The 27,705-nt window shown below is 43.3% G+C and overlaps 2 protein-coding genes across 6 annotated transcripts in view; one reads left to right on the top strand and one right to left on the bottom strand.

Moving 5' to 3' along the window:
• The window catches only part of TM6SF1 (transmembrane 6 superfamily member 1), a 32,522-nt gene extending 6,770 nt beyond the window's left edge, over nt 1–25,752 (top strand). The window contains exons 4-10 of one of the 4 annotated variants that reach the window (XM_005307238.5): nt 3,782–3,885; nt 4,989–5,071; nt 6,478–6,599; nt 11,937–12,041; nt 14,904–14,996; nt 16,489–16,608; nt 25,384–25,752. In XM_005307238.5, coding sequence (XP_005307295.1) covers nt 3,782–3,885; nt 4,989–5,071; nt 6,478–6,599; nt 11,937–12,041; nt 14,904–14,996; nt 16,489–16,608; nt 25,384–25,575 — 819 coding nt within the window. In that variant the 3' untranslated portion in view covers nt 25,576–25,752. The remainder of the gene's footprint in view (nt 1–3,781; nt 3,886–4,988; nt 5,072–6,477; nt 6,600–11,936; nt 12,042–14,903; nt 14,997–16,488; nt 16,609–25,383) is intronic. The other 3 variants (XM_042845668.2, XM_042845669.2, XM_065559355.1) reach the window with 3 other exon arrangements.
• HDGFL3 (HDGF like 3) overlaps nt 8,934–27,705 on the bottom strand; it is an 81,613-nt gene continuing 62,841 nt past the window's right edge. The window contains exons 7-8 of one of the 2 annotated variants that reach the window (XR_010590975.1): nt 25,353–25,712; nt 8,934–9,649 (exon numbers count right to left, since the gene is read on the bottom strand). The gene's annotated coding sequence lies outside the window, so the exon portion shown is untranslated. The remainder of the gene's footprint in view (nt 9,650–25,352; nt 25,713–27,705) is intronic. The other variant, XR_010590974.1, reaches the window with a different exon arrangement.

Below are 27,705 nucleotides of genomic sequence, written 5' to 3'. Positions count from 1 at the left end.
GGCCTGATCCAACATTCACTAGTGTAATTGAAAAGACTCTATAGACTTCAGAGAAATTAGTTGGGCCCTGTGAGCTTAAATATCACCATCATTAATGTGCTCAACACTATTGTTGGATTTCTAGATTGTTAAATATATCTTTCTTAATTAAATCAAACAGTCTTTACATTTCATCACTGATATATATGTCATAACTTCAGATTTTTGAACATAATTTTTTTTTAGAAACAGGAATTTCCCATAATGTTGCAGAGCAATGATTGCTGTTTCAGTACTGTGTCCCCAAATACTGAAGAGCAAGGCATACCCTCCCCACCAGAATGCACCTAATTTTTCAATACTATAAAGCAGGGATCAGCACCCTATGGCATGCGGCCCATCAGGGAAATCCACTGGCGGGCCAGGACGGTTTCTTTACCTGCAGCATCCGCAGGTTCGGCCGATCGTGGCTCCCACTGGCCACGGTTCACTGTTCCAGGCCAATGGGAGCTGTGGCAAGTGGCGGCCAGCACATCCCTCGGCCCACGCCGCTTCGCACAGCCCCCATTAGCCTGGAACGGCAAACCGCGGACAGTGGGAACTGCGATTGTCCAAACCTGCGGACACTGCAGGTAAACAAACCGTCCTGGCCCGCCAGCGGATTTCCCTGACGGGCCGGGTACCAAAGGTTGCCGATCCCTGCTCTAAAGGGTGTGTCTATATGGAAGTTATTTCATCCTAACTCCAGATAATGATATGGATGCCTTGAAACATAGAATCGTAGAATATCAGGGTTGGAAGGGACCTCAGGAGGTCATCTAGTCCAACCGCTGCTCAAAGCAGGACCAAATCCCCAACTAAATCATCCCAGCCAGGGCTTTGTCAAGCCTGACCTTAAAAACCTCTAAGGAAGGAGATTCCACCACCTCCCTAGGTAACCCATTCTAGTGCTTCACCACCCTCCTAGTGAAAAAGTTTTTCCTAATATCCAACCTAAACCTCCCCCACTGCAACTTGAGACCATCGCTCCTTGTTCTGTCATCTGGCACCACTGAGAACAGTCTAGATCCATCCTCTTTGGAACCCCCTTTCAGGTAGTTGAAAGCAGCTATCAAATCCACCCTCATTCTTCTCTTCTGCAGACTAAATAATCCCAGTTCCCTCAGCTTGTCCTCATAAGTCATGTCTCCAGCCCCCTAATAATTTTTGTTGCCCTTTGCTGGACTCTTTCCAATTTTTCCACATCCTTCTTGTAGTGTGGGGCCCAAAACTGGACACAGTACTCCAGATGAGGCCTCACCAATGCCGAATAGAGGGGAATGATCATGTCCCTCGATCTGCTGGCAATGCTTCTACTTATACAGCCCAAAATGCTGTTAGCCTTCTTGGCAACAAGGGCACACTGTTGACTCATATCCAGCTTCTCGTCTACTGTAACCCCTAGGTCCTTTTCTGCAGAACTGCTGCCTAGCCGCTCGGTCCCTAGTCTTTGCAGTGCACTTGTCCTTGCTGAACCTCATCAGATTTCTTTTCGCCCAATCCTCTAATTTGTCTAAGTCCCTCTGTATCCTATCCCTACCCTCCAGCGTATCTACCACTCCTCCCAGTTTAGTGTCATCTGCAAACTTGCTGAGGGCGCAATCCACGCCATCCTCCAGATCAGGGGCGGGCAAACTTTTTGGTCTGAGGGCAGCATCTGGTTTCAGAAATTGTATGGAGGGCCAGTTAGGGGCAGGGGTCGTGGCCCGGCCCCCACCTGCTATCTGCCCCCCCCCCCCCCCAGGACTCCTGCCCCATCCAACCCCCCCTGTTCCCAGACGCCCCCCCCGGACTCCTGCCCCATCCACACACACCCACTCCCTGTCCCCTGAGCGCCCCCGGACTCCCGCCCCTGACTGCCTCCTGCCGCCCCATCCAACCCCTGGTCTCATTCCTGATGGCCCCCCGGGACCCCTACCCCATCCACCTGCCCCTGCTCCCTGTCCCCTGATTGCCCCAGGAACACCTGATCCTGACTGCCCCCCGCCACACCATCCAAACCCCCCTCCTTCCTGACTAGCCTCGGGGGACTCCTGCCCCCATTCAACCCCCTATTTCCCCCACCCCGACCCTATCCACACCCCCGCCCCCTGACCACCACCCCGAACTCCCCTGCCCTCTATCCAACCCCCCCCTGCTCCCTGCCCCCTTACCGCATTGCCTGGAGCACGAGTGGCTGGCAGTGCTACAGCCGCACCAGCCGCCTGGAGCTGGGCCATGCCACTGCCACCGCCCCCACAACCACCACCACGCAGCTCAGAGCACTGGGACAGGCCGGGCTCTGCAGCTGCGCTGCCCCAGGAGCTCACAGCCCCGCCGCCCAGAGCATTGCGCTGGCGGCGGAGCAAGTGAGCTGAGGCTGCGGGGGAGGGGGAACAGCAGGGGAGGGGCCGGGGGCTAGCCTCCGGGGTCAGGAGCTCAGGGACCAGGCAGGACGGTCCCGCAGGCTGGATGTGACCCACGGGCCATAGTTTTCCCATCTCTGCTCCAGATCATTAATGAAGATATTGAATAAAACCGGCCCCAGGACCGACCCTTGGGGCACTCCACTTGATACCGGCTGCCAACTAGACATGGAGCCATTGATCACTACCCGTTGAGCCTGATGATCTAGCCAGTTTTCTATCCACCTTATAGTCCATTCATCCAGCCCATACTTCTTTAACTTGCTGGCAAGAATACTGTGGGAGACATCATCAAAAGCTTTGCTAAAGTCAAGGAATAACACATCCACTGCTTTCCCCTCATCCACAGAGCCACTTATCTCATCATAGAAGGCAATTAAGTTAGTTAGGCATGACTTGCCCTTGGTGAATCCCTGCTGACTGTTCCTGATCACTTTCCTCTCCTCAAAGTGCTTCAGAATTGATTCCTTGAGGACCTGCTTCATGATTTTTCCAGGGACTGAGGTGAGGCTGACTGGCCTGTAGTTTCCCAGATCCTCCTTCTTCCCTTTTTTAAAGGCGTCCAGGAGAGCTGGCTGTATTTTAAAGAATCCTTATTGAGATTGCAGGAACAAATCATCCCAATGTGTAGAAAGAATAGTAAATATGGCAGGCAATCAGCCTGTCTTAACAGTGAAATCCTTGCTTATCTTAAACACAAAAAAGAAGCTTACAAGAAGTGGAAGATTGGACAAATGACCAGGGAGGGACAAATATTGCTCAGGCATGCAGGAGTGAAATCAGGAAGGCCAAATCACACTTGGAGTTGCAGCTAGCAAGGGATGTTAAGAGTAACAAGAAGGATTTCTACAGGTATGCTAGCAAGAAGAAGAAGGTCAGGGAAAGTGCGGGACCCTTACTGAATGGGGGAGGCAACCTAGTGACAGAGGATGTGGAAAAAGCTAAGGTACTTAATGCTTTTTTTCCTCTGTCTTCACGAACAAGGTCAGCTCCCAGACTACTGCACTGGGTGACCAGCCCTCTGTGGAAAAAGAAGTGGTTCAGGACTGTTTAGAAAAGCTGGACAAGCACAAGTCCATGGGGCCGGATGCACTGCATCCGAGGGTGCTAAAGGAGTTGGTGGATGTGATTGCAGAGCCATTGGCCATTATCTTTGAAAACTCATGGCGATCGGGCGAGGTCCCGGGTGACTGGAAAAAGGCTAACATGAGAGTTGACAGCCAGGAAAAAATGGATCCCTAGACTGAATGAACACCAGTCACTTTACTCCAGCCTGTTTACCTGCTATTCTTAATACACTTCTAAGGTTTATTGAATCTCCTTTGCCATTGCACTGTTTTAAAATCCATTTTCTTTAGGGCGAACCTCATCTGAACACTGCTTATGGCCATGTGATCTGCTATTGGGATGGCTCTGTGCATTATCTGATGTATCTCTTAATGGTGGCAGCTATTTCCTGGGAGTAAGTCAGTCTGATGTTTGTGTACCATTTGTTTAGCTTTCCACACCCCTGTATAAGCCACAAAGGAAATTCATTTCCTGTGGTTTTGCAATGTTTAGATGTTTGAGTTTTTTAAATAGTATTTTGTGCTGTGTAAATTCCTTGGGCCAAATTAAGCCCTACTGAAATTCCATTACTCTCTGCAGAGTTAGATCACAACTGGATTTGGCCTCTTGTTTCAGATGCACAAGGGGGAGCCAATAAAGAACCTGGGTTCTCTCGCCTTTGCACTATAATTCAAAATGAACACAGTTAATTAGTTTAATTAATGAGTGTTTTGTTGATGGTGTTGGTTTTATTAATTATTGCTGAACTTGATGTAGGCAGCAGAACAAAAATTTTACCATGACTTTTATCTGGAAGATTTACTGTACAGAGCAAAACACAGAGCATTTGTACAATTTATATTAGCTAACCAGAAAGTGGAAATCCTAAAGAGAATGCATGTTCAGACTCCATGGTATCATTATTTCAAGAGAGCAGAACAGTGTCTTGGTCAAGACTACATGGTCTTCTTTCTTTCATTTCTACCTGGAAGTACTGTGTAGATAAAGAGGTAGTAATAATTTCTGGAATATAGGAGTCTTATGTTGCTTACTCTTGTGGAAAGAGTTAAATAAAATAATTATTTAAATGCACATTGCAGGGGAAAATATTTCAAAATATACTGTTTTGAAACATCAACCTTCTGGTAACACAAGCATTAAAGCAAATTATTTTCAAAGCCTTGTGCAACAGGTGCCCACTCAGCCCTTCTATGAGTAACACCTCCCACAAAACAGGGAATTAAACATACAATCCCATATTGCTCATATAATTACCTTGTTTATACACAAAAATGCAGAGTTTCCCCCCATAGGTTTGTTTCTATCACTCCTCTGTGTCCACCATTCACCACCACATTAGGCCCAGATCTTCAAAGGGTGTTAGGCACCTAAATACCTTTGAGGATCTCAGCCTTCTCTCTTAAGATGCTACCAGCAGAAATCAGTATAATCTCTGAGGGCAGTTTTTGACAGTAGTGTTCTAGGGATAGTGCATTAAATCAATTATTTCTTTTTCAGAGAAAGTTACAGAACCATTGGCCTATACTGGTTAGGATCCATTGTCATGAGCATTATTGTCTTTATGCCTGGAACTATTGTGGGTAAGGAGATAATTCATATAACCAACTTTCCCATGTGAAGCATGAAAATTGTTTTGTTTTCTACTTCCTATACGGGGTTAATAAAAAAATAAGGCTACCTGGTCTCATAACCAAAATATAGTATATTGCTCCTTACTTTAATATAACTTTGGAGGGACTTCAGGAATATAAACAGATCAGTTAACTAGATACCAAGGATATTTTTACTTTGGGAAGTGTGTGGATTTACCATTCCATGCCGACAAGAAAAAGTTTATCATCTTATTTTGCTATCGGCAATAAGGCCCTGATCCAAAGCACACAAGTCAATAAAAGGTTCTCATTGACTTAATGTGGTTTATTTTGGGATATGAGAAAACAACTATATCTGTTTGTTATTAGTGTTTAAAAATTGTTCATTTACGGATTAGCATAAAGCGCACTTGTTGCTTTACAGTACAGATGTCAAGGGTCAGGCAAAAGGCATCCAAAGGCACTTTTGGACAAATGAATTTACAGCTGCTGGGGCTTGAGAAGTTGTTATTAAATCATGTTTATGTCATGCAATTGTTAACTTGAAGTGCTTTAAACTTTTCTTACATAAATAAATGATTTCCTTCTGGCAAAAAGCCTAACATTATGATTTTTCAAAGATGAAGGGGGGAGAGGGAGGTTAGACACACTACTGCCATAAATTAATGTTAACGTGTTTACAACCATTAGTTGGCTTTGAAAATCTCAGCCCAGGTATTTATAGCTAGGATGGAGCATTCATGGTTCAGCCTGATGAGTCCACACAGAAGCTCTTCACCTCTCTCCTATACAAGCTCAAGATCTCTGATTTTCAGGGAGTCCTCTCTGACACTGATTTTGACCAGATCCTCAGCTGATATAAAAAGCACAGTCTCCCCTGATTTATAGCAGTTGAGGATCTGGGCCAGAATTTTTTGGTTTTTTTTTTTCTGTGACCCTTTTCCCAAGCATTGTCACTGCCCTGCATTAGAAACCAAGATTTAGTAAGCAGAGCATAATATCAGACTTAAAAGTGTCAGTTTTTCTTTTGTGGAAGATGCCTTTATCTAGAGCAGGTTGTATTAACAGCGTTCGGAGCTCTTCCGTCCCTGTGGGTATGTAGAAAAGAGATCAGTGGCTGAGGCAGCTGGCTGTCACAAACAGAAAATCTCATCTTTGAAACAACACACCATACTGTATCTAGTTGTTACCTGCTTGTGTGTGGCTCTTCCATTTGTCAGCACAGGCTTTTCCACCAGATTTGTATGCTGGGTTGCAAGCATTTAAAAAGCTTTTTACATCCAGCATTATCGTAGCTGTTTGGTGTGGATGCTCCATCAGATATGCTGTAATTTTCTCCATATAGAGTTAGTATACTAATTCTTCACATGTTTTATGATTATTTCTTTTAATAGGTAAATATGGAGCAAGAATGTGTCCTGCTTCTTTCTTAAATGTACCATATATTTGTCTTCCTATATGGGCTGGGTTCAGAATCTATAATCATCCTTCAGTGACTTACAATACTCCCGTCAAGGTAATGTTACTGTATTAAATGTAAACTACTGTACTAATAGCATTAAAAAAACTTAAAATGTGCTCATTATTCCTGCAGAGTTTTAGTGGAGTGCACTGTAATGATTTATTATGTTTGTAATGGAGATTGATGGAGGATCATGCAGGCACGACAAAACCATCCCTGCTGCATTCTTCATATAAGATAATATTTTAGTTAGTTTAATTGTGGAGTGCAGAGGGAAGCAAGTTGATTAGGTGGTTAGAGTGAAGGACTAGGGGTGAGGATGTGTATATTCTTTTCCTACCATTTACTCAGGGCAGATCTATGCTTAAAAACGCAGCAGTGGTGCACGGTAGTGCTTCAGTGAAGGTGCTACTACGCTGACGGGAGAGCACGTCCTGTCAGTATAGTTAATCCACCTCTGCAAGAGACAGTAGCTATGTCAATAGGAGAAGCCCTCCTGCTGACATAGTGCTGTCCACACCAGGGTTTAGGTAGGTATAACTGTATCACTCAGGGGTATGGATTTTTTTTACATAGTTTTACTGACGTAAGTTTGTAACATTGACTTGGCCTCAATGTATGACCTTTGTAGTCCCAGTGCCTCAGTTTCCCCATCTATAAAACATGGATAGTGATACTTCCCCAGCTTTGTAAAGCTCCTTATGATACTAAGATAAAGGTGCTATATAACTACAGATATTATGTAGATATTGTGAGATTTCATATAATTGAACCCTGCTTGCTTTTTAAAATCTTTGCATTGCTTGCTATTGCGTTTTATAGCTGAGATATATTATCATGTTAGGTAGTAAGGAAGTGATTTTGTGTTACCCACCTTACACCTAGCCAAAGCTCATTTTTACAATCATCTTCATCTGCAGGAATGGTGTCTACTAACAAACTAGCTAGACCTTTTCCCTAGGACTCTGTAATTGGGCAACAATAGGATTAGTTGGGCAGCCACAATATGCAACATTTGTTTATGCACAATTTCATGCATTGAGAAAAAGGTTATCTGAAAAGTAGAGCAAAGAATGACATGATGTTTAGCTATTTGTGGCTAGAGGGAGCCAGGCTTACTGCCAGAGCACATTCCAAACCCATTCTGAGCGTCAACATATAATGTATTAATAGTATTTGTATTACAAAAGCATCCTGAGGCCTCAGACAGGTCCATTTTATGGTAGGCACCATATATATGGATAATAGGAGACAGGTCCTACCCCTGAACATTCAGAAATCTAACAGGCTCTCTGTGTACAGGTGATCTTGCAGGACACAATAGTTGAAGAAGATGCACTGGAAGATTTTCAAGAAGCTTGTGAAAGACACATCAGTAATGGTTCTATTGTAGTAAAGGATTTTGCGGGGCAGTGAGGCAGGTATGACTCCTAAATCTGAGTCCCAAGAGGCACTTCTGAATAGCTTTTGCCTTATAAAGTAGGATTCATTTCCATGGAAGCCAGATAGGGGAAAGCTCAGTGAATCTTCCAAACTGAAAGTGTAGAGAGGATTTGAGTAATATGTAAACAGAACCCTCAGAAATCTAATGAAAGGCATAAAAATGGGATAGTCAAAGCGCTGTTTGGTCATGTTGATGGTTGCTTCTTATGTAACAACATGTATTAGTGAGGTGAATATGGTGTTTGCGTAGAGATGGATAAAGGTTTCGATTTGCCCTCCTAGCCCCAAGAACTGTACAGAAATTGCTGCCTATAGCTAAAATATGGTAGCTCATTTGCAGAAGCGTGACCAAGCTTCTTATGTTTATGAGATTGGTAATCACTACTACTTTGTTAACCAGATTTAATGTGTCACATTAATGCATGTTTCAATCAAGCTTAACTTTTAAAAAATTTTGTTCAAAAAAGGCAAATGCATGGAAAGCAGGTGTTCTAAACACTTTTTTTAATTTCAGGTTTTACTGAACAGCTCTTTTGTATGTAAAAATTGAGCCTTTTAGTTTCTATTCTCTGAAGGTCATAGTAAGTCCTCAGTGTAATTCTAAATATAGAATCTTTTCATCCATGCTTTAGATTTTTTTCATGAAATTGCCTTTCCTGTGGGAAAATAGAACTACATCTTCATAGCTAATTTATGATCTGTAGAAGACAGGAATAGTTGAGAACCTAGCACACATACTTATGTTTAGTAACTGTGTACTTCAAAATTCTGTAAAAAATGAAATAAAACCAATTGTAATATTTTAGGCAATCCTAAATGCAATCTAGTTTTCAGAAAATAGTTGTGTGTTATTAATACTGATTTGTTTAATTAACAATTAACCATACTAAATCCTACAAGGATTTGGCCCCTTTTCAGCAGATCTTTTAAATATTTACAATCAGCTTGAAAATCCAGTTTTAATTTTTGAACTAGCATTATTCAGAGACAATAAGGGAGTTAGGAAACAAATGGCATGATAGTTCTTAAAAATGTACAAATATATACAAAGTACTTACATTAAAACATTACTGGAATCAATTTATATAGTGTCGCGTAAGCCATTCATTGTTATAGACTTACTACAAACCAGTTAAATACATACACTTGGATAACAGACAAGCTTCAGTTGTTTTCGAGGCATGGGGGCGTTATGCCACAGTTTAGAATCAAACTGAGCTGTAATACGGTATTTACAGGGCTTGGTGGATAGGTCTATAAATGTACTACTAGTAACTCAGGGAACAGTCTCAAGTAATTTAAGTTCAGGAAAAGTTAATGAGATGGAGGGCAAAGCATAAATTCAGCTTTGCACACGAATTCTGGTGGGACCGGTTTTGTTGCATTCAGCCTGTTGACACTAGTAGATTGTTCTGAGCTCTTAGAGCCTGAGTCTGGGAGGTACCCCAAACAAGGCACTCAGCATGGATTAGGGAATTGAGAGAAAATTCTAATTGCACCTGCAGACTTTCTTCTGACATACAAAACAGCAGCGCCAGCAAGACTTGTGAGGAGTTGGTTTGTTGTTTTCAGCAGAAGGGAAGCCAGCAGTGGATCAACTTTGACCTGACAGGAGCTGTTGTTGCATTTAATTCATGTCAGGGTACATTGGTATGACTTTGCTGTATTAAAAAGAGAGAGATGGGCACAATAACTCAGTAGACAAGGTATTTCAGTCCAGCACTAAGCCTTTACACAATGTGTTGGCCTATCTTTCTACTTTCTTTAGAGCTTTACATTTGCATTGCCTTTATGTAAATATATACATACTGTACAGAAAAGGCATGAGTTCTCGGTATCCCTATAGAAACTTAACAGACAAGTTCTATTGGGTAGGTTTGTCCTCATTGTCACCTTGGCTAATCATTCTAACTGATCTGTATATAACACAGGGCTGTGGTTTCGTGTCACTCATAAATATGTATGTCAGGTTACTGTCTCCTTTTAGAAAAAGGTGTAACATATACATTTAAAGTTCAGCCTTCACGCAGTAGTAAAATGGAAACAATCCACTGACTTTACAATTATTCTTTTATAGTTCCATCTTAAAAGTATTTGTAACATTACTCCCTTGTTTTTCCCATTAATACTATTGGGTTAAACACATTCTTTGCCTATGACGTTGTAAACACTCCTATAGTAGCAGGCTTTATATAATATATATATAAAATATATAATACCTTAAATATTATAGATCAGTGTTTCCCAAACTTGGAACACCGCTTGTGTAGGGAAAGCCCCTGGTGGGCCGGGCCGGTTTGTTTACCTGCCGCGTCTACAGGTCCAGCCGATCGCGGCTCCCACTGGCCGCGGTTCGCTGCTCCAGGCAAATGAGAGCTGCTGGACGCGGCGGCCAGTATGTCTCTCGGCCCGTGTCGCTTCCAGCAGCTCCCATTGGCCTGGAGCAGCGAACCGCGGCCAGTGGGAGCCGCAATCGGCCAGACCTGCGGACGCAGCAGGTAAACAAACCGGCCTGGCCCGCCAGGGGCTTTCCCTACACAAGCGGTGTCCCAGGTTTGGGAAACACTGTTATAGTGTAACACACGTCTAAATCATACTTGTCTTACTCACATGAGCCTACCTATCGATCTAACATGAGGAAGCAAGAAGAGGACACAGCAGAACTGCCTCAGAGATCTGTTTCTGAAAATTTACTCGTTTTAACCATTTTATGAAGTAAACAGCCCTACATATAGGAAGTGTTTTTAATTTTTGTTAAACTATGAGCCAAATTCTGTAGTCCTTGCTTAGGAGTTTTGCCTAGAAAATACTTTCTTCTGGTCTGTCATTTGAACATGAATATTTATAATTATGTCATTGTACAACATATTTTGAGACAGTAATGCAATAATATATAATAAGGAAATCCGTTTTGTAGGAGGTCTTTTTGTTGTGTGCCTATCAATGCATGGATTATCATTCAAAAGGGAAGTGGAAATGAGTGAGTCATATAAATGCAGTGCTTTTAAATGAAGAAGATGACTTGTTCGCTCAATTGCAAGGAGATTGCATCTGGTTTGTATGTTGGGCAAGAGTGCATAATGGTGAAAAAAAAAATGCATCCTGGAATGAAGGTTTGAGTGAAAACTCTGCAGTGAGTGAGCTCTCGCAATTGCCCCAAACCATTTTTTCCATTTACATCAGCATGCCTCATATATTTACCCCCACAACAGTCCTCTGAGGGAGGGATCATCTCAGTTTTACAGCAAGAGAACAGAGGCTTATGATAACGAAGCAACTTGCCCAGCATCTCATAGGAAGTCTGTGTCAGAATAGGGAAATGAAACTGGGTCTCCAGTGTCCTAGGCTACCACTTTAGCCACGGGGCCATCCTTCCTCTCTTGGTCAGCCACTTGACAAGTAAATATTGGATATGTATTTATGATTATATAATACATTTTCTTATGAGCCCATGTAAATGGGTATGCACTATGGTTTTTAGAAATAAAATGGGCATATGTAAAATACTCAGTGGTGCAACTAGTGTGGGTATGAGGAAGCCATTTTATTATTTTTGTGTAAATGACCGTGTAAAGTGTCACTGACTGATGAAACATAAGCCATTCAACATAAACATTGACACTGATCCTCACTCAGGTGGACCATTAGAGAATCTTCGTAAAGTGTGGGTTAGCTTTAACTTTGAATGGTAGGGGCCTGATTCTGCTTTCTGTTATATCATTGTAACATTGTTACATCATTATATACAGAAATGCTGCTGCTCCCGCTTATACACTCAAATCAATAGAGTGATTCTGCATTTACATTACAGTAGTTGAGAGCAGATGTTGTCCCATTGGCTCCTATCAGGGTGTTTCACCACCTTAACTTTCTTTAGGGACAGATTTGAAATTAAATACATTTAATGTAGAATTTATGATCTACTCTTAACCCTATATTGTATTGTAGGTGGTTCAGAAAGTCCAGAAGAAAGGACTCCTGAGAAGACCACTAGATCTAATGCTGGCTATATATCTCATCCTTGCAACTGGGTTTTGCATATTTAGGGGCATGGTAAGTGTAAGGGCAATAACAACCTGGGATCTCTGAGTTTTAGTCCCAAAGCTTTTACATCTGTTGCTTTTCAAAAGGAAGATTTTTTGTGTGTGAGAAAACATATATGCTATATGCAAACCAAGGGCCAAGTCAGCTCCCAAGTAAATGGAAAACTTCTCACTGGGAGCAGGACTGGGCCCTAAGAATATGAAGGAGAAATGAAGTGTCTGTGGCATTATTAGAGAGACAAGATGGATGAGGTAATACCTTTTATTGGACCAACTTCTGTTGGTGAAAGAGATAAGCTTTAGAGCTTACACAGAGCTCTTCTGTAAGCTCTTCTCTCTAACCAACAGAAATTGGTCCAATTAAAGATATTACCTCACCCACCTTATCTCTGTAATATCCTGGGGCCAACACAGCTACAGCACTGCATGTGGCATTATTGTAATTACTGTAGCTTTGCCTCTCCGTTTGCATGGTGTGAAATTGGTTTTCTGAAAGGGACTAGCTATATGACCCCCGAAGAGCAACACAGTAATGATAGCCCAAGTGTGGCTCACAGTGACCTAAAACGCATGTCATTCGTTGGTTTTTTGGTGGTCTATAGCATGGATGCACACAAGCTAAATTAAATCTACATTCATGTCTTTCTAAAACATAGACACGTAACTAAACTCACATAGAAAAACATGCAGCTTGCATTATGAGTGAGAGAGTAGAATCTTTTTATCTGAGAACTATGTTGGGTTTATCCCAAGTCTCCTGAAATTGAAAATGTCTCATTCTTGCCTATCAAGTATAGATTGTTTTAAATTAACTTTATCTATGGATTTATAGCACATTTGATAGCTTTGAAATTTCAGAGGAAATCACACAGAATTTAAAATACTTGCTTCTTGGAGCAGTGGTAAACCTACACCCAGTGTCAGCTTTGAAGTATTTGCTGCCCTAGGCAAAATGGAAATTGCACATCACTGAGTAAACAATCACTAAACATTTTGGTGCCCAAGACAACTGCCTGGTCTGCATATTTGGTAGAGCTGACCCTGTCTAGACCTTAATTCATATATCAGGTGATCAGAAGTAACTTTAGCAGCAATTTGTTCTACTTAGTGCATGCCACTCTTTTGTAGTTCTGCTGGCTTGTATTACTGCTTTATTTTTGCTCTCTAGTCATATTTCTGAGAAAATTTGCCTTCAGAAATCTTTTAATTTTTGTTTACTTCTGTCTTGTTACTGGCATCTTCATTTGTTGCAGCTCGGGGCACTCCCTAGTACTATTGGTGCTGGCTAACTGAATAAATCAAAGCAATGTGGAAAGAGATGACACATTTTTCATAGTGTAATCTCTTGCCCAAGCACGCAGCTACAGGCTGCAATGCCATTTCCTCATTTTTTCTGAGCTTCTTTTCCTACCCCATTTCACTACCCAGTTCCTCTCCCATTGTAGGAACTGTTTCAGTGACATCGTTTTCTCAACCATGGATGGAATGAACAGCTTTCTGTTAAGCTCCAGTAATTGTGGCAATATGTTATTGGCCAATAAACTGTGGTTCCTTAGTACAAACATACCCCTGTTTCTCAGATGTTTCTCCCTCTCCAACATGTGCCATTGGCATGTACAGTGGGAATCTTTGTATTCTTCCCTAACCCAGACTTACAAATGCCAGTGCGGTTGGGTGCTGCAATACACCCAGCTGGACCTTGTCAGTAATTTAGACACCAGCAATGCCTCGTGGGAAAGCTCTTATTAAGCTGCTGTTGAAACTGATGAATCATTTTAGAAAAGTATTGCGTACTTTGTAGTCATTGCTTGTTATCATGAATTCAGTTCCTTGATATAGTAGTTGGGTCACCATGGAGTTTATTGGCAGGTTTATTCTTTACAGGAGATAAACATCCAACAATCTCTTTTTTCCTCATTACATTTTTTTATAGTAGCTGGTTTTGGAGTTCGCATCATTCTCCACTATTACCTTATTGCAGCACAACTCTTGTTTAAATCCCTATATAAACTCTACAGTATATGCTTACCTGATTTTTCTACTATTGGGTGAATTTCCATTAGGCATTATGGATTGGGTCAAAGCCATTAGTTGTCAGCACAAATAAAAGAATGTTATACATTTATCACAGTGTGGACCACACATGCCTGGTATACTAGCTTAATTACTTTCCAGTGAAAAACTAAGACTGCTAATGTTGGCCTAGTAGCTAGAGCACTAAACTAGGACTCAGAAGACATACGTTCTATTCTAGCCTCAGTCATTGGTCTGCTGGGTGACCTTGGGTAAGTCATTACCCCTCTGTGTCCCAGTTTTCTCATCTGTATAATGGGGATAATGATGCTCACCTTCCTTTATAAAGTGCCTTTGAGATCTATTGATGAAAAATGGTATATAACAGTTAGATGATATAGTCTTGCTCTATGAACCGTTCAAGGGACCTGTGAGGCAGGCAAAGGGAAGACTACATTTCAGCAGTGATGTCAGCCCACTTCTATAGCGGTGACCAAGTGGATTTTTTTTTTTAATGGAGATATCCTATCTCCTAGAGCTGGAAGGGACCCTGAAAGGCCATTGAGTCCAGCCCTCTGCCTTCACTAGCAGGACCAAGTACTGATTTTGCCCCAGATCCCTAAGTGGCCCCCTCAAGCATTGAACTCCCAACCCTGGGTTTAGCAGGCCAATGCTCAAACCACTGAGCTATCCCTCCCCCTAGATCACCTTGGCAAAGGATCCAGTCCCTTCTGGCCTGTAAGCAAGCCACCTGTATGGCAACAGCGAGCACAGTTGTAGAGCCCACAATAGCAAGGGTCAGGTTAATTTGTTTTAGAGTGACTTCTTTCATCACATGCAATGTTTAACATCTCTGTAGATTGCTTTGGATTGCCCTGCTGAACTCTGCCGGTTATATATTCAACTTCACGAGCCCTATATCAAGGATCCTGCTGCTTATCCTAAACTTCAGGTAAAGAACTATTAAGTATGGGATGTTATAAAATGATGGGTGAACAGGCACAAATATGAAGCTATAGGTTTCACTGGGCCTACCAATGAGGATGCTAACTGTGTTGTGGCATCTGTCCACTGGGAGTGAGACTGAGACCATCATGCATTTCACATAGGCCTTTGAATAGGGTGACCAGATGTCCTAGTTTTTAAAGGGACAGTCCCATTTTTTGGGACTTTTTCTTATATAGGCACCTATTACCCCCCACCCTCTGTCCTGTTTTTTCACAGTTGCTATCTGGTCACCCTATCTCTGAACATTTGTTTATCATTGAGCTGGGTTGGATTCAGATTGGGGACCTAGCAGTGATGAGTTACATATTTTATCACTTGACCACCCAGCCTCCTTTTTATATATTCCCCAGGCCAGATCCTTAGCCCCTCTTTAGTCCCCTTTGTGCTGCTCTGGGTGTGCAAAGTGGACTTAAAGTTGCTTTTAAGGCACCAAATGAGGATTCCCCTAGTACAGGGGTGGCCAACCTGTGGCTCCAGAGCCACATGCAGCTCTTCAGAAGTTAATATGCAGCTCCTTGTATAGGCACCGACTCCGGGGCTGGAGCTACAGGCGCCAACTTTCCAATGTGCCGGGGGGTGCTCACTGCTTAACCCCTGGCTCTGCCACAGGCCCTGCCCCCACTCCACCCCTTCCCACTCCCTCCCCTGAGCCTGCCATGACCTTGCTCCTCCCCCCCAGAGCCTCCTGCACACCACGAAACAGCTGATTGGGAGGTGCGGGGAGCGAGAGGGAGGCGCTGATTGGCGGGGCTGCTGATGAGTGGGAGACACTGGGAGTGGGTGGCAGAAGCTGCTGGGGGGCTGCTGACGTATTACTGTGGCTCTTTGACAATGTACATTAGTAAATTCTGGCTCCTTCTCAGGCTCAGGTTGGCCACCCCGCCCTAGTGTAATAGCATCCTCAACAGGTCAAAGGGTGGGGTTGATAGGAAATCTAGCCCTATATTTACCATTTATCTTCTATATCACCACTGACACATTCCTCTTTCCTGTAAAACCACACAGCATCCTTTGCCAAGCCTGTTTACTTGAGCATTGCACGAGGGTTGACCTGAGGGTTCTTAATACCCACAATATTTCTTTTTTTTTTAAATGACAAACATTGAGATGCATAGTGTCATTTACAGGGAGGCAACCAAATAGTAAACCTCAAATGAAGACTTGACCTTTTCTGTGAGAAATACATTCTGGCAACAAGTTGAACGAAGAAACTTCACTCTGGAAAGTGGTGGGGTTCTGGAGTATTATGATTTCACTATTTGGAGAATCTATGTGGAGTATTCTGTTCATCTACAGGGATATCTTTCATCATCTGCAAACATCCCTGGAGAGCATAATCGTGGAATATTCCAATTTCTCAGTCAGCAATTGGCTGATTCCTAAATAGACCTCTCTCTGAAAACACAAAACAGCTAATGTTTTTGTTTAAAATGCAGATGCTGATATACATGTTCTACTCTGTGCCTTATTATACAATCGCACTGTATGGCCTATTGGTGCCTGGTTGTTCTTGGATGCCTGACTTAACCCTTATACATGCTGGAGGACTAGCCCAGGTATTATAGTTATTTCTTTGTAAAAATGTTCATTGGTGAATTTCTAGTTCATAATGCTGTAACTAGAGAAATATCATATAGGTAAGGAGCTCCAATTCACCCCCAATCCACAACCTTACGCTGGTTTTATGCCAAAGTAATTCAGTTGACTTCTACAATTACACAAGCATAAAACCACCATCAGGGAGTGGAGAATCAGGCTCAATACATGCGTCTCAGATGTTACATCATTGCCTTGGAAGACAGTTTTTTCTTTAGCTGCATATTTTTATCTGGCTTGTTTGTATTATTTACGCCTTATTAAATGCTGTGCATTTCCCCAAAGAAATCAAATATTTGGGGTAGCATGGGGTGGGGGTGTTAAGCCATAGCATCTACCCACTTTTTAAAAAGACAGTTAAATACTCTCATTGAGCCACTCAATGTTTTGGTCAAGTGGAGTCTCATTGGTAAGAATAGCTGTTAGTCGCACGGTGGACAATATCGGTTATTTTCTTAGCATTACAGCTACTTCTACAGCACAGGGGAGCTTCCAGTGTCATTTCTAACATATATTCACGTTCATCTCCAAAATTTCATGTTCTTCCCAAGGCCCCACACTTGCACAACTCATTCCATCCTGATTTTGTTAAATAAACAGTTATGATTAAATAATGACCTATATAATGATGTGCAATAATAATTCATGGACACTGGTGACACAAACTGTAAGATAAAATAATTTACCAAAAAACAAAAAATTCCACACAGGTAAATTGACCTGGCCTAGAGTGCACGTATGGAGCTATTTACCATTTGAGACAGGACATTTATAGAAAGTCTAATATGACACATCTAATTGATTTGCTCTATATGTGGCAAAATGAAGGACCCCTAAATATTTAGAGGAGGCAGAACATTTGGGTGTGAAGCTGTAACAACAACTCAAGGATAGTGTGAGATACAAAAGTATACAAATATAAATGTCATGCTGTTGGGCTAATTGAGATTCTTGAATGGCCTGGTGCATCTGGCAGATGAATATCTGTGATTACATGTTTAGATTATACATGCTTATATATTATTATATGTGCAGATTACAACACAATTTAACTACCTAATATGGTGATACGAATTGTCTTTAGCAACAGAGTAGTAAGACTTTGTTTCAACTACAAGCAGTTAGTATACAGTCCAAGATTACCTGCCTAGGCCCTGCTGCCGGAGCCCCTCTTAGCTCAGAGCCCTGGGCTGCAGCCCCTAAAGCCTCCGTGTTAATCCAGCCCTGCTCATTGGTCATGTTTTCTAGACTTTTAATCATTTTTGTTGCTCTTCTCTGGACTCTCTCCAATTTGTCCACATCCTTCCTGAAATGTGTTCTCTTTTTTTTGCAACAGCATTACACTGTTGACTCATATTTAGCTTGTGGTCCACTATGACCCCCCAGTACTCCTCCCTAGGCAGCCAACTGATTGTTCCTTCCTAAATGGAGTACTTTGCATTTGTCCTTATTGAATTTCATCCTATTTACTTCAGACCAGGGATCGGCAATGTTCGGCACGCGACTCGGCAGGGTAAGCACCCTGGCGGGTCGGGCCAGTTTTATTTACCTGCTGACGCAGCAGGTTCAGCCAATCGCAGCCCCCACTGGCTGCGGTTCGCTGTCCCGGGCCAATGGGGGCGGCGAGAAGCTGCGGCCAGCACATTGCTCGCCCGCGCCGCTTCTCGCCGCCCCCATTGGCCCGGGACGGTGAACCGCAGCCAGTGGGGGCCGCGATCGGCCGAACCTGCTGCGTCAGCAGGTAAATAAAACTGGCCTGGCCCACCAGGGTGCTTACCCTGCCGAGCCGCGTGCTGAACGTTGCCAACCCCTGCTTCAGACCATTTCTCCAGTTTGTCCAGATCATTTTGAATTTTAATCCTATCCTCCAAAGCACTTGCAACCCCTTCCATCTTGCTATCGTCTGCAAACTTTATAATTGTACTCTGTAAGCCATTATCTAAATCATTGATGAAGATATTGAACAGAACCAGACCCAGAACCGATCCCCGCAGGACCCCACTCGTATGTCCTTCCAGCATGATTGTGAACCACTGATGATTACTTTCTGGGAACGGTTTTCTAACCAGTTTTGCACCCACCTTCTAGTACCTCCATCTAGGTTGCATTTCCCTAGTTTGTTTATGAGAAGGTCATGCGAGACAGTATCAAAAGCTTTACTAAAGTCAAGATACACCACGTCTACCACTTCCCCCCATCCACAAAGCTTGTTACCATGTCAAAGAAAGCTATCAGATTAGTTTGACATGATTTGTTCTTGACAAATCCACGCTGACTGTTACTTATCACCTTATTATCATCTAGATGTTTGCAAATTGATTGCTTAATTATTTGCTCCATTATTTTTCCGGGTACAGAAGTTAAACTGACTGGTCTGTAATTCCCCGGGATGTCCTCATTTCCCTTTTTATAGATTGGCACTATATTTGCCCTTTTCTAGTATTCTGGAATCTCTACCGTCGGGGAGAGGGCTGGGGGGAGTTCTCCTCTCTGCCCCACCCCCCAGCCCTGGGGCAGCCTGCCTGCTGTACCCCAAACTCCTCATCCCCGGCCCAGTGCCATGCCACGCACTCCCTCCCACACTCCAGCCCTCTGTCCCAGCCCAGAACTCACACCCAGCACCCAAACCCCCTCCTGCACCCAGCATTCTAAACTCCCTCCCAGAGTCCGCACCCCTCCCACACCCAAACTCTCTCCCAGAGCCTGCACCCAAACTCCCTCCCAGATCCTGCACCCATCCCACACCCAAAGTCTCTCACAGAGCCTGCACCCCAAACCTGTCCTGCATCCAAACTCCCTCCCAGAGTCCACACCCTCTCCTACACCCCAACCCCCTGCCCCAACCCAGAGCCTGCACCTAGCACCCAAACTCTGTCACAGAGTCTGCACCCCAAGCCCCCTCCCACACCCAAACTCCCTCCCAGTGCCTTAGGCAAGAGGGCGGGACTTGGATCTGTTCTGGGCACCATCAAAAATTATACAAGCCTGCCGCCCCTGTCCTGGTTAGGTGGTCTGTAGTAGACCCCTACCATGACATCACCCTTGTTTTTTACCCCTTTTATCCTTACCCAGAGACTTTCAACAAGTCTGTCTCCTATTTCCATCTCAACCTCAGTCCAGGTGTATACATTTTTAATATATAAGGCAACACCTCCTCCCTTTTTCCCCTGCCTGTCCTTCCTGAGCAAGCTGTACCCTTCTATACCAATATTCCAGTCATTCATATTATCCCACCAGGTCTCTGTGATGCCAACTATGTCATAGTTGTGTTTATTTACTAGCATTTCGAGTTCTTCCTGCTTATTCCCAGAGATATACCAGAGATATATGACAGCCACGTATATCGTAACTCATATATCAGAGTGGAATTTAGCAAGATTTGTAAATGGAAAGAACCAGAGAATCAAAAGATATCAGAATTGATGTTATATGCTTGAACTGGCACAGTGACTGCATTAGGTAAAACATAACATCAAAAACCACAAGCAAGTTAATATAGGGAAGCCAGTGTCAACACATCTAGCAAAAGCGTATCAGTAACGTGGATGTGGATCTTTTAACAGATTACTCAGGTTCACCCATTCTTGGGGAAGAAACAACTTCTTCAAACCTTATTTACCATGAGGAAAATGAAATCAAAAGTCAAAACACATGTTGTATCTTACTATCATAGCTCCATAAACTTCGCCAACATGTGCAGACATCAGACTGAAAACTTTTCTCACCATATGTTTCTAACAGCAAATATAACTTCTGTATGTATCTGTGTTATTAAGTCATGTGCAACATTTTCAGCAACTTGCTGAAGTCCGAAAAACATTGTTTAATCTCACTTGTGGTCTGGCCAAAGGACACTGCTGATTTATAAATGGAGACAGAAGAGGGAAAGCCACTTGCAACCCAGAATTGAGACTTACAGATTTCCTTTTTAGTCTTTTAAACAAATCTGGGACCCGAGCAAAAATTCTGCTGATTGATAGCAGTAGCTTAAACCATTTGTCAAAAGTGATACACATTGTAGCATAGCTCCCAAACTCTTACTTTCCTTACCCAAGAACGAGAACACATGTACTAGCTTGCTCAGCATTTAAGCAGTAGTTTGCAGTTGCCAATACACAAAGGCATTTCCTCTAAATGGTTTAGTGCACTGCAGAGTGAACTCAAATCATTGTCCAACTAAAAGCAATTACTTTGATTTAGTCTAGTGCCCATACATGTTACTCAGGAAGAAAATGAGGGAGACAGGTTGTCTTTTAAAGGAAGTTAGGGGGAGGGGGCAGAAAGGGGTGTCATCTTCCATCTTTTTTGGTCTTTTTAATACAAGTGACTATTTCAAGAATTGTATTTGCTAAATTTAAAACACCTGTAATTATTAATTAAAACTTATGGTTTGTGTTCTGTTATGGACAAAGAGCCCCTCATCCCTCCCCCCCCCCCAAAGTAGAAAACTAAAGATTGCAAGCCAAAGCATTTTATCCCATGGGAATCTCCCTGGTGAGAGCTCACACACTGCTACTAAGTAGGAGACTTTTTTATTTCTGTCCTTTTGCAATGTATGTGTTTTTGCAAATGTAAATCTCAGAATAGTGTCTCCTGCATTTAAAAAAAAAGGGGGGGACTTCTGAAAGGGCCTAGCCATTAGCATGGGAGAGGAGACATCTTTCTCAGAACCCTGTCATTTTAAAAGTTATGTAATGGCCCTCAGACTCCAAATATGGGTTATGACCTTCTGGGGTCACTGATCCTGTGACGCTACTTAACATTCACAAGAGTAGCACTTTAGGAGCCTTGATTTTACAAACACTGTAGTTATCCTCTAAGACTTTACTAAAACAGTTATCTATATGAGAAACTGAAGACAGGACTTACATGTCAAGTGATGAAAGGTTCAACTTCTGTGCTGCAGCAAACCAGTTCCCCTCCCCACCCATACAGACATAGCCCAAGTAATTCTCCCTCCCCAGATCTGAGCTGCAGGAAGTTTCTCTACGGGTTGCTAACCAGGCCCAGCTGAGGAGTCTAGAGGCCAGGCCAGGCCAGGCCACATCCTCCTTCCTGCCTCAGCCTGTCTAGCTCACTGAGACATAGAAAAACTTGGCCCGCTCAACCCCCACTGCTTCAGGCTCTTACCTAAATGAGAACAAAGGGTGCTCAGAAGGGTTCACTTGGTTGCCACATATCTCCAGTCTTTCCCTGCTGACTTTCCTTGGCCTCACAGAGCTCAAAGAGCCTGATGCAACCCCTTTGGAAATCAGTGACAGTGTTTCACTTATTTTAGTTGGCTTTAGAGCAGGCCCAGGATGGTGGGAGACCTACCCCTTCCCCTTGTCCAGCCCAGCCCAGCCCAGCCCTCTTTTCCTGTCTCAGACTGCTTTGTTGGCTGCAGAACAATACAAACACCGAGACACCCTCCAAGCAGCATTCGTAATAGGTCTGCAGCCAAAATGTGGGTGAAAAGGTGAGACACTTTATTTGTGACTGACTCCTGCATCCCTGGCATTTAGCAGCTTAGAAGTTGCTGTGAGCGTCAGTGACCAGCAGATTAGTAAAGGCTGAGATATGGCCCTCTTGGTAATAGGGTGACCAGATGTCCCGATTTTATAAGGATAGTCCCGACATTTGTTGCTTTTTCTTATATAAGTGCCTATTACCCCCATCCCCGTCCCCTACATTCCTCATTCTAAAGGTTCAATATAAGAGGGTTCCTAGGAATGGCTTATTCCCTGATGGCATATGATTATAGAAATCCTACATAGCAAGGTAGATCTTGCTCTCAGTTATAGGAATGCCAGCCCATTTGCAAGACATGCACATCTGCTGGATGTCCCTGCTAATGCACTGTGTACAAGGGGAGAGCTAAATTTTCATCATCTCTATTGGAAATACATCCTACACACAAAAAGGACATGTTATTACCCTCTATGGGGACATTACATGTTCATGAGGGGAAATCCTTTGTGCGCATGAATGTATCCATAAAAAATGGGACATGGCACAATGGCACTCTTAAATTTACACAATCGCCCCTCCTCTCTGCTCCTTCTCACTTGTCCAAATCCCTTCCCCATCTAAAGGATTTTTCCCCATCCAGTCACTCACAATTCCTCTGTCCCCCCCGCAGAACCTTCACCTTCTGTGGCATAGATTTGCCAGCATTATTTGAACACCCTTAGCCACAAATGGAAATCTGGCCCAAGCAGCCCTAGATTTTCTTGCCAGCTTGGTGCTAATGCAGTTGTCAATGCAGTATTTAACGCCCCACCCCCAACCCCTGCCCCTGTTTCTAGTTAGAGAGCATGGGTGAACTCTGGACCCCAATGAAGTGAAATCTCCCTTCCTGCAAACTGGGCTTCTGCAAAACAGATACAGTAATCTGGATTGACACATTTCTTGCCATCTGAGCACTAATCTGGCTCCCAATTGAAATCAATGGGATTCTGCCCATTGCCTGTATTGACAGCTAGATCAGGCTCTTGGTGCCTGACAGGCAGATAGAGCGATGTGATTATTTTTTAAAGGAGAATTCTTCTATCTGAACTGATAGCAGAAATAGAAAAGGTCCAGAGCAGAGCAATGCAAATGATTAGAGGCATGAGACAGCTTCCAGACGAGGAGAACGTATAAAAGCTGGGAGGAAGATGAGTAAGTGACACAGTGGAGGCAGGTAGAGTAATAGGGAGAGCACAGCTGTCGGGTGCGCCCGTTGATCCTCTCTGCTAATACAAGAAACAGAGGAGCCACAATGAAATTGAAAGACCCCAAACCTAAGACTGATAGAAATAATTCATTTTACATGATGCATAATTAGTCAGTGAAACTCAGTCAGAGATAGAAATGAGGCCAAAGATAGGATCCAAATTCTATTTTTGCGAATAATAAAAATAGCCAGTTTCATTAAGCTCGGATAAAAATGTAGAAGGGTTATAAACCCTTATGTGCCAAGCACTCACTGCCTGAGATGAAGAGGAATATTCTCCCATAGACATGAGTTCATAGCTGTTCATTACAGAGACCATACACTGTGAAGCATTGGGTACTAGCACTGTCAGAGACAGGATATTGGATTAGTGGGCTCATTGGGCCAACCTAGCATGGCAATTTGTAGGATACCCTTTCCAGCTCCAATGTTCTTCTCTGGACCCCCAGATACTTCGGAGTGGCCATAAGTGCCTACACAGACAGGCTCACATTAGACAGCAGAGAGCCTTCTGCTCCTTACCTCTGCTGCTGGTGTTTTCAGCACCTTGCCCCTGGCCTTTGCTGGCTCTCTGAGCTGCCTGCCGCAGTGCAGTTCCCAGTGTGAAGTAGGGAGTGGGGGTCGTGTTCCCAGGGACAATGGGAGGTTGAGCCATGTTCCCAGCAGTGGTGAGCTGCCACCGGTGGGAGCTAGGAGTGTGGAGAATGAGTTGCTAGGCTATTAAAAAAATGCAATATATGGAATGCCCCTGAGCGTTGCTTGCTGGGTAACAAATACTTAGGGAAATACCAAGAGCCACTCTGCTAACCTGGGTTTGCATTTAATTTCTTTGATTACTCTGCTTCCTGACTAGGGCTTTCTAGAGCAGCTCTCCTGTCAGCTGGGGTGGTTAAACCTCCTGAAACCACTAGTTCCTTTTCTGTTTTAATGCACATTCTCTAGGTAACCTCCTTGCAGAAGATGGTGTATTAGAACAAGCACACAGACTGTATGCGTCTTGTGCCCGTCTGCTTTGGTAGCCAAAGGCAAAATTCTCTGCTTTGGAACTCCTGGATAACTCCTACTGACACCAGCAGAGAGCAGGGTTTGGCCCATAGTCTACTACTACATTAAGTTCTGTTGTGCCTTTCCCCCACTGTCCCCTCAAAATCAAGCTGATGTTTATCTTCCCCAGTTCCTCCTGCTGCCAAACCATCAATTTGGGCAGACGATAGTTAATTTAAATGAGACGTTGCTTGATATAGCAGATAACAGATGGAGACAAAAGACAGCAACTATCCGGAGTGCTTCTCTATTGCTTCTATCTATAAATGTTTATGTGAAAAATATGTTTCAGTGCAGTGAGCTCTCCCCTGGATATAACCGTAGCTGTACATTTAAGATCTACTCCAACAACTCCCAGCTCAGTAGCCCTTTCGGGCCCAATTTTGCAGAACTACAGAAATCAACAGGAGTTTTATCAAAGTCAGGTGTGCAGGCCTGGGCCAAAACATATTTTAGTGAGACTTACTTAGCTCCTTAGTTTTCTTATTTTCTAACATTTTTATACAAACTAAGGGTCAGATCCCGCACACATTGGTGTCAACAGCAATATTCCCATTGATTCCTATGGGTGTGAGGCAAAATCTATAGGCTTGATACTGCATTGGGATCTATTAGCACAGACTTCTGTGTCCATGAGGACTTCACTGGCACTTTGCGTAGGTCCACGTCAGCGGCCCCTGCTGAATGAATAGGGCCTAAGACATATGGGAGACTGGCAGAGAATACTGAATGTCCACAAAATACAGCTGCTACTATCACATGGGAGGTACCATTTATTTGTATTATATCAAAGCAAGAATGACATCAGATCAGAGAGTATTTTTATACCGCAGTCCTAAAGAATGATGGAGAATTGGGATTCAGGCATAAAGTGGGTTGCTCAAAAAATGTTATTGGCAATGTGTGCATGTGAATATAGTAATGCAGATTATGCTGCCATTCCAAAATGTACATCATGCTTACCCATTCTTTTATATATATTTATCTGCCACAGGCTCAGTTTTCCCATATTGGTGCTTCTCTTCATGCTCGAACGCCTTACATCTACAGAGTCCCCGAAGAGGCAAAATTCTATTTTCTAGTACTGAACATAGTGTATGGAATCCTTCCCCAACTGCTGGCTTATAGGTGTGTCAACAAACCAGAGTTTTTTATGAAAGCAAAAGAAGAAGAAAAAGCTCAATAGAAAGATTGCCTCCACCTCTTCTTTTTTGCTATGTATATACTTGGTTTTTGAGGTAACTGGGCTCTCTTATAGACTCCAAATGACATGTGGTTTATCAAAAATGTGTAAGATTGCCCAGTCCGCTTTGTGTATCATTACTGTAAAGAGAGAAAATAAAGGCAACTTCAGTTAACACTTCTCAACATTTTGCTTTTACTCTGTTGTGGAGATAATTTCTAAAGCTATTCTTGAGTAAGTAAGCAGTTTGAGTTTTTTTATTAATACCACATGGAGTTAAGTAATAATTATTTCAATGTTCTGCCTGCACAGACTACTCCTGGGGGAATTCTGCACAATGCAGAATTTTGCAGAAATTAATGTTGTGCGTGCAGAATTTCCTTTCTTCCCCACAGAAATGGGCTGCAGAGCTGTTGGCCATCACTAGGGTTCGTTGGACCCGGCAGAGCCCAGCTCACAAACAGAAGACAAGGCTGGGGGAGAGGGAGGGAACTGGAGGGTTCCCAGCAGCTGCAATTCCCAGCATGCCCTGAAGGAAAGAAGCGGTGGCATGCAAGAAACTCTGTGCAAGACTGGGACCCAGCATCAGGCTGTTTCTCCCTCTGTATCCCTAGCCTTGGCGGGGGGGGAGAGGGGGTGTGAGTGTCTGGGCTGGGGAGGCATGGCTGGGCTCTGGAGGGGGGCAGAGGGGGTGAGTATTTGGCCCCCCAGTTGGGCTCTGGGGGAAGTGGGCAGAGTAACAGGAACCAGGTTGTTATAGGGGTTTCTTTAATTCTCTACTCCTGTTACAGACATACTTGCTGACAGGTATTTTGAAATAAATTACCAAAATAATTGAAACTGGTGTGATTATATAGTATTATTTTGACCAATAAAATTTGCAGAATTTTTAATGTGTTGGTGCAGAATTCCCCCAGGAGTAACAGACTGGATTGTTTCAGCATTACCAACTCTCATAAAACTAGGGTGGATTGTTTTGGTTAATATTTGGAAGTGTGAACAATTAACATACATCACTTGGTTACGTACATGTTTTATTGATCAAAAAGTATTTCGTGCAGGTCAGTCCTGTTAAAAATCCTGAGAAATCTTGTAGAGAAGACTCTCTACATGTGAAAGGCAAATCATGTGGTTGTGGAAATGCTGTTTAAGCGTTCAGTCCTGTTCCGTGCTGAGCCCTCCAGGTCTCATCCAACAAAGCATGTATGCACATGCTTAATCATTGAAATTGACAGGACTGTTCACATGCTTAACGTTAAGCACATGGTTAACTGCATTGGTGTGTGTTTGTGTGTGTGTGGGGGGGGAGGGGTCAGAGGGCTCAGCACTTTGGAGAATCCAGGCCTTAAACATTTCCAGGTGTTTTCAGAATGGAGTTTTTCCACTGAACTTCTCTACACAGCTGCTTTTGCTACTGATATTTTGCCATAAACAAGTAGCAGCTAATATACAATTTAGTAAGGTCTTGGCTGGTGGGGCTTACGTTTCTATTTGCAGTTAGAAGTATTTATATTACATCTGAATATCTTTATACTAAAAATAGTACAATTCTGTCTCATTTATGGGTGAAAATGGAGGATAAACTTCATTGGAAACATTTCATACTTGGATATTTTAGAAGTTCTAAATTTGGAGGGTTCTTTTTTATAGTCTAAACACAGATTCGGCTCATTCATGTGCATGTTTCAACCTATACGGGGGGATTTTCAAAACAGGAAGAGATTCATACAGTAACTCCTCACTTAAAGTCATCCCGGTTAAGGTTGTTTCGTTGTTATGTTGCTGATCAATAAGGGAACATGCTCGTTTAAAGTTGTGCAATGCTCCCTTCTAACGTCGTTTGGCAGCTGCCTGCTTTGTCCACTGCTTGCAGGAAGAGCAGCCCATTGCAGCTAGCTGGTGGGGGCTTGGAACCAGGGTGGACCGGCAGCCCCTCTATCAGCTCCCTGCTCCCCTAAGTTCCCTGTGCAGCAGCTGCCCAGCAGGCTAGCAATTGCAGCTGTCCCTCCCCCACTGCCATGTGCTGCTCCTGCCCTCTGCCTTGGAGCTGTTCCCCGAGACTCCTGCTAGCTATGGGGGGGGGGGGGGAGGGGAGAAAAAGGGGGGCTAATGTCAGGGTGTGCCCCTCCCCCC

This window comes from Chrysemys picta, chromosome 10 (genome assembly GCF_011386835.1).
Source record: "Chrysemys picta bellii isolate R12L10 chromosome 10, ASM1138683v2, whole genome shotgun sequence".
In the NCBI taxonomy this organism is placed as follows: Eukaryota; Metazoa; Chordata; order Testudines; family Emydidae; genus Chrysemys; species Chrysemys picta.
Note: the sequence above shows the minus strand (reverse complement) of the source record. Positions and strands in the feature narration are given on the sequence as shown.